Here is an 18498-nt window from a genome sequence, read left to right on the forward strand (position 1 = left end):
CTGCCTCAGAAGGGGGAAGGCATCCCGGACCCTCTTTGTGACCCCTGCCTGCCCCAACTCCCCGCCCCAGCTCCCATGTGCTCACAGCTCGGCTCTCGGCCACACCGGCGCCCATGAGAAGGACCCGAGTCCACATCAGCTCAAGACGTGATGGCCCAAGAACAAGGCCCATTTATTTCCAGCTGAATGGAATGAACACCTGCTGTGCACCTTGGATGCGGAGGCGGCAGGAAGAACAATGGCTCCTTTAGGTGACCTTTCCTGACCAACTATTTACAAACCACAAGTCTCTACAAGACAGAGGGTGGATGGTGAACCCACCTCCGTTGCCCCAATCTTTCAAACGGAGCCCCTCACCTTCCCCAACCCTTCTCCTGCCCTCCCATGGTGGAGATTCATGGCTCACTGGGCCACGTCCCGGGTGCTGCAGGAAGAGACCCGTCGGTCGGTCTGAGACTGGAGGCGGGCAGTGGGGGGAGGGGGCTTTCGGAATCATCTGGGGCTCAGGCCCTGCTCCCCATCAGCCACACTGAGTTCTTGTCTCCACGCTCAGCAGGCAGGAAAGACTGGGAAGGACACACACAAACTTCTCTGGGAAGAAGGGCGGGGTGAGGCCATTGAGACATGAGGGGCAGCGGCCACCCTGGGTTTGGCCATGTTGCTGGAGAAAAGGGCAAGAAGACTCGAGGCCGGTTAACTTCCCGCTCCCTTCCTCCAGCCTCCCTCACCATCCACCCAGAACAGGCAGAGCCCCTCCTCAGAGAAGTGCATCCCCGTGAACTTGGCCTTTGCCCACTTTTATCAGATCTCTCTGAGAAACTTCCCCGAGAGCTGAGCTATGAGGCCGCTCGGGAGGGTAAGGGCTGCGTGTCAGCTGTGAGCACAGGCAAGGAGGGAGGCTTTCTTGCTGCTTTACTCCAGGGCGGCCTGGACCCTCCGTCTTTCATTCCAATCCCGAGGGGGAGGAGCTCGGAATCGTCTACTCCAGGCACATCAAGAGCCCCATCACTCGGGTAAGGTCGTCACTGACTAGCCACAGAAATCCCCTTCCACGGGAGCCACGCAGGACAAACCGGTCCCGGTGCGGCTTCCCCAGAACCCCGGCCGCAGGCCTTTGTCTGACCCCAAAGATGAGCTGAGGGAGGGCAGTGCTCCAAGCAGCTGAGAGAGGCACACGCTGTCGCTGACCACAATTTTCCCGAACTGCATCAGGCACCCAGGACCTAAGCGTGTGCGGGAACGCCGACCCTACGACTGGGTCTGAGGGCCTGGACCTCCCAGGCGTGCCCACCACCCCCGACTGTCCTGTCTCGGGAGGATTTCACGCCCACCCTGTCCTCGACGTTCACCTAGATGCCCTCATTCACCATCACCGGTGAGGTTTCTGGGGTCCGGAGCGGGCTGCAGGCCACAAGCACGCACACTGAAGACAGCGGGAGGAAGACCTCCACTTGCTGCCAACAACATCTCGTTAGCCCAGGAAGTCTCGAGGGCAAAGCCCGAAGTCGTCCCCAGTGCGGAAGCAGCTGTTGGGAGCGCAGAGTGTGACTCGAGGCAGACGCTAGCTTTCTCTCCAACTTTGCCTCCAAAACATAATACACCCCGTCTGGTAGGAAGAACGCCCTCGTTTATCCCACGCCCCTGGAGCGTGTTGTCAACTCCTAATGACTGCAAACAAGCCTGCCATAGAAAATAATTATGCTCATCTTGCTGGTGCCTTTATCAGCCCTCATCTCACTTTAACGAAACCTCTGCCTTTGGAGGGAGAATCCGAGTACTCTCCACTCCCTCCCATAGGAGACTGTCACTCTGGAGGGTCTGGCTCTGGCTGCAAGTGTCATGCCACTGCTATCAAAAACCCGCATCCGTCCCTGCTACAAAACGGAACACATACCTGCTACGCTGGAGGTCTTGCACCGCCATTCCCCTGCTCTACTGTATCAGGCTATTACTAACTACGGGACTAGCGTTTCTCCGGAAAAAGGAGATGCGTGCCAGGAAACAACATTTCATAGGCGCTCCACTCCTGGACGCCGCAGCGCTCCAAAGGGCAACCAGCCTTGCAATCCACAGCTGGGAAGGATGGCCAGAGCAGCCCGTTCTCCGAACAGCCACCACCCAGATGCTGGGCCATCGGAAGCGTATTGTTTCCTCTCACCTCCCTCAGCACTGAGAGCGGAACCGCCCCGTTCCCACCGACGTGGTACCACACGCGAGCCGCCTGGGTTCACTTACATCTCTCACTGTCGTTCTGGTCGGCAATGGCCTCCTCCAGGGCGACCGACTTTGGCTTTTTGTCCTGACTTCCTTTCAGCCTTTCCCAGTCAGCGGGGCTGAATTTGCACACCTCGGAGTCTTTGGTCGTGGGGTGGCCACCTTCTCGCTCTTTCATCTCCAACTCTGAGAAGCGCATCATTGCACGCTAGAAAGAGAACGGAGATGGAAAAAAGACACACCTTACCACCAAAGCTACTTCACTGCCCTTACCTTAAAGGAAAGTATCTTCAAAGAAAAGTTTGCCCAAAACCAACCACAATTTATGATACAACTGAGATATTTTAAAATTTAACGATAAAAATGTAAGAGTGTCTATATGTAACTAGTCACACACTCTTTACTCGTAAAGCCATATGTATGTAGAGATATATGTGGTGTGTATGTAGAGCCATACATACACTGTGGCATAGAGACAGACATTCTCTTTCGAAGGTAAATAAAACAAAACAAAAACACAACGCAAAGAAAGCGAAACAAAAACACAACAGAAAAGAAAACAAATGCACAGTGAATAAAGACGACCATGGCCCACAAACTTCCCTTTGTATATTTGGAAATGAAATTTAACTCAAAAGGTTTATGTAAGATTCTAGTAATAAAAATTTGAAGAACTGACCTCACAGTAAGCAGCGGGTAGACATAAAATACTGTCCTCTTGTAATCCTTCCATCTATGTAATTAAAATGGGCACTCAATGGATCATTTAGATAACTTCATCCATTTTTATAAGCATAAACCAATTTTTTTCTTAACATTGCAAAACAATTTGGCTTTATTTATCTTTTAATTAAAAGTAAAATATCTTAAGGAAATTCCTATACAACATCTACCATTCACTAGCAAGTTAAATACATACTCTATCCCTTTAAGCAAGGTTTGTTTTTTTGTTCTTTTTTGTTTGTTTGTTTTTTTGGTGAAAAAAAAAAAGTTGCACGAATCTCACAGACATGCGGCCGCTACACACCTCCACCAAGTATCACGTAAGGCATTCTAAGCAGCGCTTTTAGGTATATCTGTTAACGTACAGTAACGGCAGAGAAATCAAAGCGATTGATAGGTAAATGTCATGCAGTCTTTTAGACATCCTTCGCAATAATTAAAACTTCCGTTATCAGCATTCGAGTGGAGTTCGCTTAAAATCTACAGAATAACTTAAAGTATCCACTTACGTCCCCTTACTGGACACATTTCAAACATTTAAATTATCATAAGCTTCATTAACCAAATCAGCCCGGTGTCCTGCCCTATCATACCCCCGGCCCCCTCCTCTTCACACATTAAAAAAAAAACCTGACAACTGGTCAGGCTCCTGAAATTCGGGTGGGGGGCTCACCTGCAATGCCCGCTGCTCCCGGCTGAGCTGACTGGAGTCTGCGTACAGTTCGGTAGTGACACACTTGAACCGGTCACCCACGTAACCAGCGGAGTTTGCGATTCTCTTTGCCAGCTTCGATGGCTTCGGTTTCAGAACTTTGCCATCGGTTGATTCTGCCTCGTCAGCTCCGTCTTTGGTATAGGTGGGGGTGACGTCCACACTCGGTGGGGCACTGCCCACGCAAAACGGTTTGGGATCCTCTTGGGTTTTCCCGAAAGTGACCGCAGAGCCATCGCTCCCCAGGGTCGGCTCCAGGAATGAAGTCGAGACCGGCATCGCCAGGTTCTCCTTGTTGGTTCCCGCCGGAACATTCTCCTTGCTTAAGCCGAAGACTGGCTGGCCCGGAGCCTGTTTGAAAGTATAGGCTTCGTGGAAGTCACTGATGCGCCCCAACTCCTCTCTCAGGGCAATGAAATCCCGGTGTGGCTGCAGGGCTGGGTCGGGCGGGGGTTTGGTGGGCTCGGCACTCTGGCCGACGCTCTCAGCTGTGAAGCCGGGTTTGGACGCGTTAGCGTCGGTTTTCGCCTCTGGCTCTTCCCGGAGGAGGTCTACATAGACGAGCTTGTCACTCTTGACTGCGGTCTTCCCTTGATTCCAGCTGGGGCTGGGCTTTAGGTTCTTGTCCGCGGGGACTTCTGGATGTAACTTGGTGTTGCCAGCCTCCAGCATCTCAGAGAACCGGTTCCGGAGGCTTGGGTCCTCGTAGCGGGTCCTCTCGTGGGACCGGGACCTCCTCTCCGGTTTCTCCTCTTTAGTGATCTCGATGGGCGTGTGAGGTATCAACATGGGATGCACCATGCCCAACCCCAGCGCGTCCTGGTAGGTCACGAACTCCGGCCTGCCCGTGGGGAGCCCATAGGGCAGTCCCGGCTTTGGGGCGAGGTGCCCAGGGAAGAGACTGCCGTTGGGCAACAACACCGGGTGAGGGTAGACAGGGCCTTTGCCGTGTAAGGACAGGGGGCTTATGGCAATGCCCTCGGGCGCTGGGTAAGGCAGGTAACTCCTGGGGTAGGGGATGGGTGGGGACCTGAACGCCTCGTTTGGTGAGAGAAATATTGAGCTCGGCGGGAGGCCGTTCTCGTTCGCTTTGAAGCTCGGCTCTGGGTTGCTGACTTTGGCGCCCTTGCTGCCGGTGCCGCCGCTGTGCTTGGCAGGTGTGGTCGGGGGCTGGCCCACGTGCTGGATGACGGATGGCGTGGTATCCACGGAGCTCCTGCTGGTCTTGCTGCCCTCGGCGGTGGCATTCGGGGCCGGCGACGCAGAGGCCGGGCGGCCGGCGCTCGACACCGACCCCGAAACGTTAGTGACCACGGCGTCGGCGGCGCCCATGCGGGGACACGAAGAACTGCGCTGCTGCGGGATGGCCCAGTCCAAGGCCTTGTTTTTCAGCGGCAGGCCTTTGCCATTGTTCTCTTCGTTAGGACTTGGCCCGGGCACCACCCAGGACGAGGGAGCCGTGCTAATGATCTCAGATCTATAGATAGCACAGCCGTTTCCTGGAGGAGATAGAGTTTCTTTCGGAATCTCACTTCCGGAGAGCACGAGGCCGCTCCCGGCTCTGCTGTGAACCAGGACCGTGGGCGCCATCTTCTTCATGTGGTCGGCTTTGGAAGCATCTACATCCACCACTTTAGAGGACAAGTCTAGTGGCTTATCGGTGACGTCTTTGGTAACCGTCTGCTTCTCCAAGAGAGGAGGTGAGCTGCCGTCTTTTCTGTCCTGACCTGCTGCTTTGCGGGTGTGCCCGGGAGCTGGCTGGGTGCTTTCGGCTCCTTCTGGGGCCTTAGGATACTTGCTGCTGCAGAGCCTGGCCGCGGGGAACTCGCTGCTGACCGTCATGTATGGCTTGGACAGGGTGACCGAGGGCGACGTGGAGATCCTGGCATAGTGCTTATGGAACTCGGAGTAGGTGTCCGCAGCGGGCTGGGAGGGCAGGTGGACGCGGGGTGAAGGCCGAGGCGAGGGGGGCAACAGGAGAGCCGTGTCCCCCGGCAGGCCGCTGGTGACCGCCTTGGCAGACGGCACCCTAGGCTGCTTACTGTTCTGGATGTGGGGATATGAGTGGGAATCGACCGGGTTCCCAGGACTGACGCCCATCTTCCAGGGCAGGCTTTTGTCTGCGCAGTGGACCAGAGGCGGGATGGCTGGGGAGGCCGAAGGCGTCGAGAGTCTCATGGGCGAGGCCAGGGACGACGGGATGTGGGGACTGACGTAGTGAGGTGGCGGCAGGTAGAGAAATCGCTCCCCGTTGGTACAGACCGGAGAATACAGCGGCTGGGCCAGGCTGTAGGACTGCTGAGGTAGCAAGGCCTTGTACATGTTCAGGGAATACTTGTTTGGCGAGTCGAGGAAAGGGTAGATGGCTGGCGTGGCCCCCTCCATGTAAGGATTGACCCAGGGCAGCCGCAGGTAACTAGCACCATTGATGTTGAGTGGGCTCTGTTTGTCGCTAGCAGGTCTGTCCAAGCCCAGTGTTTCTGCCGTGGGGACAGCACTTTTTTGTATTCCGGGTGGCGTTTTGTATATAGCACTGAAGCCATTTGGGGGCTTTCCGGAGACAGCGGAGGCCTCCACCGTCTCGGGCGTATTCGGTTTGAACTGCATCTCTGGGTTTCTTTCGGAAGAAAACCCCAGACCACCTATGGTTGTGGCAGCCTCCCGCCCTTTCTCTGAGCCCAGTCCACACAAGCTAGAATAGACGATGTTTCCGGGGACACGCAGCCCTTCCCGGATCAGGCCGGTGCGGTCCATGCTCAGCGCTGCCAGGCCATCGATCCGATGGGCCGTGGTCGCGTCCACCTTCGCAGAAGAAGAACATGGGTATTACCGAGGACACGCCTTCAAAGCAGCCCATCCCAGAGAGAAACCGCGGACTAGCTCAATAAGACATCAGCCTCGACATCTGAGCCGAAAGGGTTTAAAAATAAAGGATTCACAAGGTCTCTGGCCCCCTCCCCGCTTATCCAGAACCCTCCTCTGCCTGCCGTCTCACTTTTGTCCAACTAGTATCCTGAAAGCACGTAAAACGTTGGTCCCTTTAGACTTGAGGCCCCTGCATTAACTCAGTCATCTATTCACTCTGGAAGATCCACCTTCTCAGCAGAAATTCTTTGCTGCAACTGAGGTGATACCAACTCCACTGCTCTCAGAACCACCCTCGTGGGGTACAGAACTCGGACTCACCCTCCCCAGGCCCTGTCAGGTTGGGGCGGGGCGATGTTCCCTGTGGCCCCCCCGCCCCCGATGTAGCGAGGCATTATTTAACATAACAAAAAACAATCTTCAGGGGGACAGTAAGGAATGAAGGACTTGAGCTGTCTCGTTTCTAAATCAATAAAGAGGCCATGGGTCAAACTGTAGTTGTGTCTTTTGACTTCCTCTCCCTGGTATCTGAAGACAGCTCTGTTTCACATTTTACTGGGAAGGTAAACCCTAAGGCTACAAATTTATCCAGCTGGGAGCACTGACGTGGCACGTAGCTTATCGAAGAAAAGGCGGCACATATCCCACCAGTCGCCAGGGGACGAGGACGTAAATGGCGAGCACAGCCAAGAAATGGAGCCAGGAAGAAACTGGGTGAGGCTTCGTCCTGCAGCCTAGGCTTTCTTTCTACTCAAACCCTGCCCTGAAACACCCCGCCCCGCCCCCAAAAGGCCCTTTAATGGTATGCAAATGAATGCACGATTGATTTACAGATCACTGATACTCAGCACATCAACAGAAGCCATGAATCTCTTACCACGTTGTGATTCAAGGGATTTTCTTCCCTTAGTTCCAGTCTGGCCTTTGAAGCGTCACCATCGTTTACAGGAATTTTCCTATTTAGAAGGACACACCAACTTCATGAAAGCATTCCTCACTTAATCCATCTTTCATAGATTGCCCCAGAATGGACCAGTTTCTAATAACTCCGTTTTTCCAACTGCCCTTAAAAAAAAAAACAAAAAAACAAAAAAAAACAAACCTCCCCAATGGCCCATATTGAAAGTTGTCCCCGAATGGTGATCCAACAGGACTGGGAAAAACAACGGAAAGGCAGGGCAACAGGGATGTGAAATCACAAATGCGTCCTCGAGTTGGGTAAGGCAGAAATTCTGCACAACCACGTCACCCTCACAATTTTTTTCTCTAGAGAGGCCGGGCAGGGCAGTCCAGGCTCTGCTGTCCTAGCAGACCCTTGTAAGCTCTACCTGAGGACAGGCATGACGTAATACAATGTCCAAAGCCAAAGTGGGGACCTCAAGGCTGGAGTCTGCAAGCTGGCTACATCAATCACTTCTGTGTTACCCGTGAGGACAGGCTTTCAAAAACTTTTCCCCAAACAAAGTTAGGTACCATGTCCTACGAAACTGGTTTCCATGGTGATAATGAAGCCATATTTGACTGCCTCTATCAAAATGACGGGGGATACACACTAATATTCTACAAATGTCAGCTGCTCCAGGGGAAGCCGCACATCTGTGCCAGGCTGCTGCGGCTGCCCTGGAACTTGTTATCAGAGAGCATCGGTAAAGAAAGTGCTTGGTGCCGACTTCCAAATCCCCAGGATAAAATCACTGACAAGCGGCAGAGAAAAGTTTCATCATTACCCGGAAGAGCAGCTTCAATTATCTACTGCTTAGCTGCCTCTACCCCGCACTCCAAAATTACTGATTAGGAAGCATAACAGAGCTGTCGGGTGACTGAAACCAGGAGCCAATGGCCTCGCTGAACAGGCGGCGGAGGACGCAGAGAAACCCTGGGCTTCAATGATGTGAAGGGTGGCTATCGCCCCATTTATTACTGAGCAAACTATTTGTTTTAAAAGCACATCGAATGCCGATCCACCTGGGCCCACACTCCTGACATTTAGAGTTAAAGCAGCATATAGACTGGGATTAATTCTCCTTCATAAATATGAAATAATAAATTAAGGACGAAAGTGCACTGAAAGGCCGCTTTAGGGGCTAATCTCTTAAAGGGCGGCAATGCTTCGCTGAGCCAGGTTGCCTGTTAGGCAGGAGATCTCCCCCCGACCCCCTACCCCCTTTGGGCCCACTCTGGCTGTGAGGACGTGAAGGGGGGGCTCTGCTCAGGAGCCCTGGGGAAGGACCCACGCTCTCCCCAGGCCTCAGCCGGACACGCGCATTTACCTGTCGTCGCTGATCCCACACATGCGGACCCTCTCGCTGTTCATCCAGCTGTGAACGTTCCCATACAGGGGGGTTGCTGAAAGCATGTCGTCTTCTTGGATGGCAGCTTTTCTTCAAGCGTCTAGTCTGTTTAAAACAAAAAGAATCCCAGAAGGTTGAATAAAAAAGGAGCCAAAGAGGGAACAAGAGAAACCCTCCTTCTAGGCACTCCATACAGAACGCACTTGGGAAGGCAGACCCTGCTCCATGTTCTACAGACGGCCAGGAGCAAAGGAACACGCCTGAGCCAGAGGTTCAAGGAGGGAGCTGGAACTTCCCTGGCAGGAGGCGCTGGGGATGCAGAGAGGGTTCAAGAACCACAGGCCACACACCATTCAAGGTACAGCACATATCACCCTTAACCTGCCCTTCTCCCTCCCCCTTTCCCAGCCTTTCGGAGAACACACTTGGATTGAAAGCAGACGGTGCCTGATTCCGGGGAGCCCCACATTGATTCTTCTTGCGGCTGAAAGGATTGGGGACGGGGGTGGGGTGTGGGATAAAAGGCACAACGGTCCGGTGTGGCGGCCCAAACGACGACTCACTTCTACGGCTGCGGTGCGTGTGACTTACAGATGGAGGGTTAAAAAGAGTCAGTGGGCTGGCGAGCCACCCCACCCGGGCCCTAGATTAGATTAAGCCCCAAACCTGGGTGGTTTGGCCTGGGAGCTGCAGAGGGAGGCGGCGGAGTAATTCGACGACGCCTGCTCGCTGGGGACCAGCAATCAGTAGCGAGTGCAGAAATCGTAGCAGCCCAGGCTGCCGGGCTGGGGCTGGGGCTGCAAGTTTCCGGCCCGCGGGGAGCAAGCAGAAGCCACCCGTTAACCGTCTACCGGGAGGAGGGGGGAGGCTGCCGAGGCGGAGGGGAGAGCCCCGCCCCCTCCTTAACTTCCCGGCCCACCAGCCCCACCCACATCACATTCTAGTTTGCTGCATGAGTGAAGGGTCAGGACAAGCTGCATTTTATTAACAGGATTATCACGGCGCGTGATTTATCCTCGTGCAGGATTTTAATTGCTCTTTGGAGGTTGAGCCGTTTCTTTTGACTGCGCTTCAGCCCCATATCCTGCTGTTAAATGCTGGGTTAATAAGTAGGGGAGCCTTTAATGCCTGGGACCGATGGCCCTAGGCAATTCCCCTGCTCGCAGACTCCCTTGTCCGGGGCGGGGTGGCGGGGGAGGGGAGGGCCCCCCCAGCCACGGCCTCTTTACACAGGGCCCAAACCTGAGTGTGAAATCACTGGTGTGCAGCTCATGGGGGGAACTTTTCTTTCTCCTCCCTCACACACCCACCCACACAGTTTCCGAAAGCCCAAATGTTCCCTAAGTCGACACATTTCCTTTGTTAGCAAGAAAAAATATGCAAATGCTTGCTTTTACACTTTAGCGCACGGAGCTGACTGCCAGGTCTGTTGGGTGGGAGCCACCGAGGACTGGGGACTCTTTTTCCGAGAGTGACTAGGGGTGGGGTCAGGGAGCACCTGGGAGACCTGAATCCCAAAGCCAGCCAGGCTATCCCTCTGCATTTCTTTGTCCTAACACAGGCTTTTGTCCACCAGCATCCCCCGTCGGCGGCGGCCCCTATACAGAAGAGAACACCGTCTCAAGAGTCACACGGCCCGTAGTCAGAACTCAACAATGAAGCTTGAGGAGAGGCAGAGATCTCCCAGTTGTGTCCGGCCTGGTGGGATTCTAGAGAAGCTGTTTCTTTAGGAAGCATCCCTTACTTTAGACAGACTGGGGCACTTCCAGTGGCTGGCCACGGTGCCCCGAAAAGGTGGACTCAGATGGACTTGGGCATCAAGGAAGGTTCTGTGGGGGGCTCACGGGCTGTTCTTCCGTGTTTCGAACATACACATCAAGTTGGGGGCAGGCCACCACTAGTGCAGGGCCGACCAGAAGGCACATTCAACAAAGTGTCCCCTCGCTAACCCCTGCCGCCCCTTCTACCGAAAGGAAGACCAAAAGGAAGATGTCCAGGGAAGCCTCATCTAAAAGGTGGAGGAGCAACATTCCTCGGTGCAAGTGTCCTGGCCGTGGCTGCAGCGGGAGGACCACACCGTGCCACCCCCTGGCTGGGTGTCACGATGAAATTTGGACATTATACCAGAAGCCAAAGGGTCACTCCATCAAACCCTTAAGAAAAGGATGAGGGAAGAAGCGTGTGTGCCCTCGAAGCCCCAATCTTCTGGTGCCCCAGGCTTCAAAACTTACACAAGCTGCCTCTTACATGTCTCCTTTAGTTGTCACCTTGGGACAAGGACCTCTGAGCACCTGACTGAGGAAACAGAAAGGCCGCTGCCACAATCATCCTTTTGAGTCCTCTCCCCTCCCCTCAAAAAGGGCCAGGAGCCCCCTTCCCTTGAAAGGGCTTTTCTTTAGAAAGGGCGGCCTGGACTTAGCATGAGAGGGGAATGCAGTTTAGAGACACCTGGGACCACGGGGTGCTTTCAGAGTCTCTCCCCGCCCTTCCAGGTCTTGTCTGGTGGGGTTTTCAATATTAACGCCGCACAGATAAATAACACCCAGTGTCAGGATGAAGTGTTCTTACGTGCACAGGGTCAGATGGAGGGTTGAGGCCCCGAGCGTGGGCCGGTGTCATGGGAGTGGGGGCGGGGCGGGGGGCTGGCCGTGAAGAAACAAGAGGAGGAGGGGTAAGGCTCAGTATTGGATCCTGCTGGCTACACCTACACACACACACACACACACACACACACACACACACACACACACACACACACTTATAATCTTTAGCTGCCCCATGAACTTTTTGTGAACTGTTTAAAAGTGGAGGTCTGCTGAACAAACAGCGGCGCCACTGCCAGCCATAATTTCATTGCAACGAGCTAAAGACTTTTAACTCTTCAGGTTCCGGGCCAAAGATGGACCTGGGTGGAAAGGGCCAAGGAGCCGGGGCCCTGCCTGGCGTGAGGCCCTTCTCCAGAGTGACGGCCCGAATCCTGGGCAGGAACACCCTCATCCTGGGCAAAGGCCATACTGCTTACACCCCACCATCACTGACGAACGGGCCCACCCCCCATCTCGCTGGGATGCAGAACTAACTAAGGGGATCTTGGGCACAAGGGACACAGAGACGGGGTCAGAGACACAGCCATGCTCACCCCGCTCCTCTTCTAGAAGCGGCTATTGAAACAGTTGGGGGGTCTTTCTTACTTTCTTCTTCTTTTTTTTTAACCTCCAAGGAAAAGTTCTTCAAAAGGGACTTCCCTGACCCTTGGCCGTGGGTCATGGTGCAGGGGGGCAAATGATGTGATTCAGATGACAGAGCGGGCGCTTTCCTGCTGTATATAAGAGGCTCATCTGCCCTTATTTCTCAACGACCCCCCCCCCTTTTCTTCCACAGGTGGGTGATGCTTCTGGAAGTGCCAAGATGTGTGAAGTCAGTCATGAAAAGCACTTTACAAGCACCAACCTGTTTCCAGTGGGAGCTGCTAAGCTACACCTTGGCTCTGGGTTTTAACCCTTTTTCCCAGCAGTGGAGAGAAGGGGGCAAGGATGTGGGATAGGGATGAAGAGGGAAGGTGGCCAAGAGAAGGGGTCAGCCGGGGAGACGGAGGAGCGTCTGGTTTCTGAAGAACAGACCAGGAATTGTGGTGGCTGCCCGCTGAACACCCGGTTCTGGGAGAGACCCGGCTTGCAAAACGCAGACTCGCAGCGTGGTCTCCGGCTTTCGGTCTGGCCCTAAGGGCAAGCACAGGAGAGCTTGAGTCTCCCTCGACAGACTTGGGCCGTCATCTGGTCCAGGAGCCAAGAGTTATGATTAGCATCGGAGCTTGGCCTGGACACTGGGGAGAAGAGCCCGATTGGCGGAAAGAGGTCAGAGGGACCAAGATTAGGAGCTGTCACCCCAACCTCGGCATCCCTGAGTGAGGGCACCTTGGCCCTCTGTGAAAAGACACGAGGGGGCACACGGGTCCCCAGCTGCACCCACCACCGTTCTGCCGATCCCTGCCACGAAGACACCATTATGGAACGAGGAAAAGGAGGGAACGTTTGTTTTGTTTTTTTCTTTAAAGGCGACTTCCCTTGGCAGGCAACAAACAGGTCGCAAAGGAAGGAGCAGTGGCCGTGAGAGGCTGGCGTGAGTGCAGGGAGGCAGCACCAGGCCACTCCTGGCACCTCTCCTTTCTCTCCACCCCAGCTCCTCCTGGCATCGGGCCACTTTCCACTGCCTCCGCCCTTGAGGCGCTGATGGATTGGTTCAAGTCTGCACAGCACGCTTGTCAAGTGACAGCGACGGAATGGGAAGCAGCGTCACCAAACCATCCCAACTCCACTCCAATACTAACGGTGCCCCTTCCTAGGGCCTCGCTCTCTAGGCACCCCTTGCCGCATCAGGCACTTTTCCAGTTAGTGACCAAGAAGACCTGGACAGGTTTTGGGGAGCTTCCGGCTCAGAAGGCCGGGCAGACGGCAGGGCTCCCAGCCAGCATGCCATGTGCCACGGTCCTCCGTAGGCTGGGGACCTCCTCGGGGAAGGGGTGTCCCTCACTGCATGGGCATGGCTGGTTCTCTGTGGAGGGCGCGCGTGCGTGCGCGCGCGCGCAGTCACCACAGCCTCCCAGCTCCCACTCTCATCCACGGCGTGTCTCTGGGCAGGTGGCCGGACCTCTTCAACTTTGGCCCCCTCATCTGTAAATATTTGGCACCGTGTTTTCCAGAGGATTAAACTGCACTATGGACTTGAGTTCTGCCTGGCAATAGCTGGTGCGGGCCACATCTAACCCATTAAACAGCATCTAACTCTACTAAACATACTATGTAACAAACCAACCCCAGGACGGCTACATAGTTTCTTTGCGGCAGAGGGAAGGCTGAGGCAGGGACACAGAGGGGGCCCGGGAGGGGTGACCTTCTGCAGAGTGTGTGGCTTTCATGGAAGCCCAAAGCTCATGGCGCGGGAGCCCTTCCTGGGACTGCTCCAAGCGCAGACTGAGTCACACACAGGCGCTTCTCTATTGGCGTCAAGGAAGGGAGGGATGAAGAAGTTCCTATTTTAGGACTGGGGGCCGCGAGGAGGTGGGAGATGAGAAAAAGCGGTCCAGGGTGTGCAGCGTTGGGGCAAGTCCTCCTGGGATGTTTTCCCCAGTATGTGTAGCAGTGGAGAGAGGGGAACCCCAAGGATGCCCCCAGGTCGGAGGGAGGGTCGCAGGCTTCCTGGGGTGTGGCTGAAGGAGGTCGCCGACTGGGTCCTGCAGCCGGGCATGAGTGCTGGGGGGGAGTGGGGGGTGGGAGGAGTGATCCAGCCTGCCCAGGCGCTGTCTCTTGGCACACTCCAAGTCATGGCTGTCGCCGCCTCCAGAGGCGTCCCCACTCACGACCCAAGTTTTGCATTAGTAACAGAGCTGCGGAGCAGGAGTGGGGGTGTGACGGGGTGGGGGCCGGGAAACTCACGCGGCCGGCCCTGACCTTTCGAGCAACCAGAACCTTCCCTGCCTCCTCCCAGGGCGCCAGAATAGAGCAGCGAGCCACTCGGGTCAGTCGGGAGTGAACTTGGCCCGCAGCGGCGGCGGCGGCGGCTGCGAGTGGGGGAGGGGCGCCCCCTCCCCCGCCTCAGCCCCGAGCGCGATCGGTCGGCAACAAAGGGATTTTCTCTCCCACCACACACACCCGCGCTGCCGCAGGCTCCTCGCCCCTCCTCCGCCAGGTCCCAGCGCGGGGCCGCCCCCCCCCCACGCACCCCCCGCCCGACCTTCCAGGACCCCCGGCGCTCTCGGCCAGCTCCCGACCCCAGCTCACCCCGCCCTTGCGCTCCTCTGGGCTCCCCCTTCCCAGGCGCCTGCCGCTGAATCTCTGACAAAAAGCAACTTTGGGTGGGCGCACGGAGAACCCAGGATGTGCGGCGGCGCGCCCCAGGGGAGTGGGCACTGACTGGAGACCGCTCCGGGCCATCGTCCTGCGCTCCCTTCGGCCAGTCTGGAGTGTTCTCTCCGTGGACGCCTCCCCCACCTTCCCCGATTGAAAGATGCAAGCCAGGTGTAGCCAACTGTAAAAGGGGGCTCGGGGGCTTGGGGGGGGGGGCACCAGCAAGGATCGACCGGGAGAGCCGCTGCCAAACCGGGGCTGCCCGCCACACACCCCCTTTCCCAAAAACAGAGCCGTGTCGTCCCCCATCCCACCTCCCCGTCAGCTCTCGGACCAACCTCAGACACTTCCCCTTCCCCACCCCCCACCCCCCACCCCCGACGCCAGGCCTCGGCTTTTTGTTCCTTTCACTTTCTTTCACGGTTGTGCCACACACAACCACGTGTGTATGCAAGAGGGGGCCCCATTTGGAAGCTGGTGTCCCTCGACAGGAGGCAGCAGCCCAGGACAGGAAACCTAGGTTGAATGCAATGAATCAACCTTACTCCTCTCCTCCCCGCCAACACACCCCCTCGGGTCTGGTCCCTACAGGCTGGGTTCCCGCTTGGAGTCTACACAGCCTGGAGGCAAACCCAGAATGAACGATCCATAGACCACAACTCTAGAGGGGGTGTCACTGCACTGCAGCCTCCATCAGGGCTTTGGAGAAATAAAGTGAACTCACTGCAAACTCCTCCCCCCACAAGGAACAAGCTATACCATAAAGCTATTAACGACAGCTATCATTAGTACACACAGGAAGCACAAAGGAACTTTTTACGAATAAAAGATGCGGAAAACACAGGGTCCTGTGATCTGCACCCGGCTTCCCTGCTGATTGTGTGCAGACTGGGAGTCCTTGGAAGGCTGGGGATGAGGGTCAGGGGAGGACAGGGGCTCCCACTTTCTTTACAAGGAACAATAGGAACCCCACGTCTGTTCATCTTGGAACCCGGAACACCCCAAACAAAGCTGTGGGAAAACTGCGGTAGACGTGGGGGCCCGTGAATTTTTCTAGCCGTTCAGAGCTTAATTACTCCTCCTTGATCCGTGGGACCAGACACGACACCGCCAAGGTTAAAATGCCCCAAACAGCGCCGAGCAGATGTGAGCGAGCTGGCAGACGCGCAAATGAGGCCTGCCTCGGAGCACGATAACAAGTGACTAATACATTGCATATCGTTGAAAGAAAATTATTTTTCTCTAATTTGCATTTGCTTGGGGGGAAAAAAAAGCCAACCAGAGTCCCTCTTCACAAGCACGAGTCTAATCCTGGAAATACAGCCCGGCTGCTTTAAGAGAGCTGGAAGGAGGGAAAGACTGCCAGTGTTTTGGCGTTGCAGGCTTGTTTATCTTTCCGCCTTTCCTCCAAGGCGAAACTCGTTTTGCAAGCAACATTCCTACAGAAAATGGCACACGTCATAAAAAGAGACCAATTTATAGAACTGGCACCGAAGTTCATGTATCATTCCAGAAGCATCTCCCAGCTCCCCACTAGGGAACCCAACTAGATGTAGAAGTCCACATTATAACTCAGAGAGTAGATCTGGGGGCAGGGGTGGGGGGGGGAGGTGGACCCATAATTTGCAGATATCCTGCAAGCTGTACACTCAGGGGCCAAAGTCACACAGAAGGGCAGAATATAGAATTAAGTCAGCTCTAAGTGATCCTCCGAAGCCCAGGGGCCAGGGCTGCGAAGCCTACAACCTTGAGATTGGGGGGAGTGGTTTTTACAGCCAGCTTGCCCCAGGACAGCCCAGGGGCAGGCCCATCTTCCGGACCATCCAGAGCCCGCCAGCTTGGACCGGCCCAGCGGGGTATTGCTGCCACCCACCAACTGTTCTCCCTCCCACCCTGGCGCCTCCCCACAGTGCCTGGCAGAGGACCAGGAACTCAGAGAAGGCCGGGCTGTGGGCATCTAGTTGATTAAGTCACAGAGTGGGTGGCGCTGTGGGCAGACCTCAAGACAGCACCGTTGGTCCTGCAGCTGAAAGGCAAGTGCACTCTTAAAAACTGGGAAGGCAGAGGGAGGTGGGTAATCAAAAGCCGACTTGCACACCTCCCCACCCCCATTCACCCCCCTTCGGGTCCTGAACCTACACACTTGTGTTTCCAATCCAGGAAACAGGGCCGAGGGCATAGAACACAGCGGCCGCCTGTCTCTTGAACTTGTCTGAATAACAGGGCCATTTCAGAGGAAGAACAACGGCCTTCAGAGCCTCTGCAATTTCCAGAAAGCCTTCAGTTAATAATACATTCTTTCCAACAGGCTTGCTTTAGGGCGGAAAGTTATTTTCCCAAATCTTAACAACCCGGTCACAAGCCGCGGAGGCCCCAGGTCAACAGATCCCGGCCAAACCCCTCCAGACAGTTGACACTCGTGACCCCGCAGGCCTTCTCCTGCCACCTCTGCCTAACAAGTTCCCTAAACCACAACACACCAACCAGCGCGCACGTCCACCACGATCCCAGGAGCCAGAAAGATGCGTGTCGCGGGGTGCGGAGGGGGGGGCGGGTGCCGCCGCCGCCGCCGCCGCCGCCGCGGGCTGTCTCGCAGCGCATCCGAGGGCTCCCGGGCCAGCAAGGGGCGGCCACCTCTGCAGCTCTCCGCGGGCCTGCATAGTGCGCGCTTTGTGTGAGCGCCGAGGAGGCACAGCGCTGCTCGTGCACCAACAGCTGTCACATTATTTGCACTCGCTGTAAACAGCCTTCACATTCCCCCCTTACCACATAGTTAAAGCCAGACTAACAATCCACAGTTAGAGATCAAACCAACAACAGCAGCATTGTGTCTGCCTTCGCACCAAGCCCAGCAGCTGGCAGGTTTCTCCGGAACAAGAGACCCCCCTCCCCCCACCCCTCCAGGCTCCAGCCAAGGCTAGCCGAGGCAGCAATGCGTGTGTCGCTGCCGATTGTCAAGGCAAGAGAACACAGCCATTTCGCGCAGAGTTCTGTGGGGTTCATCAGCTCTCTCCCAGAGTTTCCTCCTCCCAGGCCCCCTCCCCCATTTCCTCAGCTGGGAATAAAGCTTGTTCAGCCTCCCAGGGTCAGTTTCTCTGCTCAGCAAAGCGTGGGTCGGCCTGCCCCGGCCAGGCCTGGGGTCCTGCAGCCCTCTCTACCGTGTCCCAGAGGCTAGGCAGCTCGGCACTTTCTGCAGCCCAAAGCCTCACGTGCTTCGGAAAACCGTCCAACTCCCTGAATCCTTCCTGGTCGCCCCACTGATCAAAATGTCTCCTTTATGATTTTTGGTTAAGTCGAACATTTCCATAATCGTCATTATTAGCACAAATTACACGCCTAATCGGTCCTTAAATAGATTTTAATTAAATAATCATACAAGGCTCATTTTATGACTTAAGAAATGCATTAGTTTTCGTTATAAACTTTCCACCAGGATATAGAATAATGATAGCAGACAAATACTTATTCTTTGAAAAGCACCAATAACTGATGGGCAGAGTATTGGAAAAGTAGACCCTGCTTCACACCTTCTGGAATCGAAGTGGAGACTAGACAGACCACATCTGCACAACTTCCCTCCGGAGAAGGGAGAGGGGATTTCTTCCTCCAAAACATTACTTTTGTCTTCTCTTTGGGGCCAGGAGAAAGGAACCCCAAATGTTCCTTTTCCATGCCCATCTGAAGAGATTTCTCCAGCTTAGAAGTCTCTTCTAGAGACCACTCCTCGCCACCCCCATCTGTTTTTCACCCCTCAGTCTGCTGAGAGCCGAGGTGGAAAGCAGGCAGGCTGTGCTTGTTAAATGCTGTGTAAAATGCTGTTAATAAAATAATAAATACAAAGGATGGAGGC

The 18498-nt window shown here is 55.2% G+C and overlaps 1 protein-coding gene across 3 annotated transcripts in view; it reads right to left on the minus strand.

Moving 5' to 3' along the window:
* Nucleotides 1–18498, minus strand: part of BCOR (BCL6 corepressor) — a 43993-nt gene that overhangs the window by 15341 nt on the left and 10154 nt on the right. For 2 of the 3 annotated variants that reach the window (XM_079911116.1, XM_079911117.1), the window contains exons 2-6: nt 8785–8910; nt 7392–7470; nt 3611–6451; nt 2894–2947; nt 2236–2422 (exon numbers count right to left, since the gene is read on the minus strand). In XM_079911116.1, coding sequence (XP_079767242.1) covers nt 2236–2422; nt 2894–2947; nt 3611–6451; nt 7392–7470; nt 8785–8870 — 3247 coding nt within the window. In that variant the 5' untranslated portion in view covers nt 8871–8910. Of the gene's footprint in view, nt 1–2235; nt 2423–2893; nt 2948–3610; nt 6452–7391; nt 7471–8784; nt 8911–9471; nt 9537–18498 lie in introns of those variants that run through there. The other variant, XM_079911118.1, reaches the window with a different exon arrangement.

This window comes from Stenella coeruleoalba, assembly GCF_951394435.1.
Source record: "Stenella coeruleoalba genome assembly, chromosome: X".
Classification (NCBI taxonomy): Eukaryota; Metazoa; Chordata; class Mammalia; order Artiodactyla; family Delphinidae; genus Stenella; species Stenella coeruleoalba.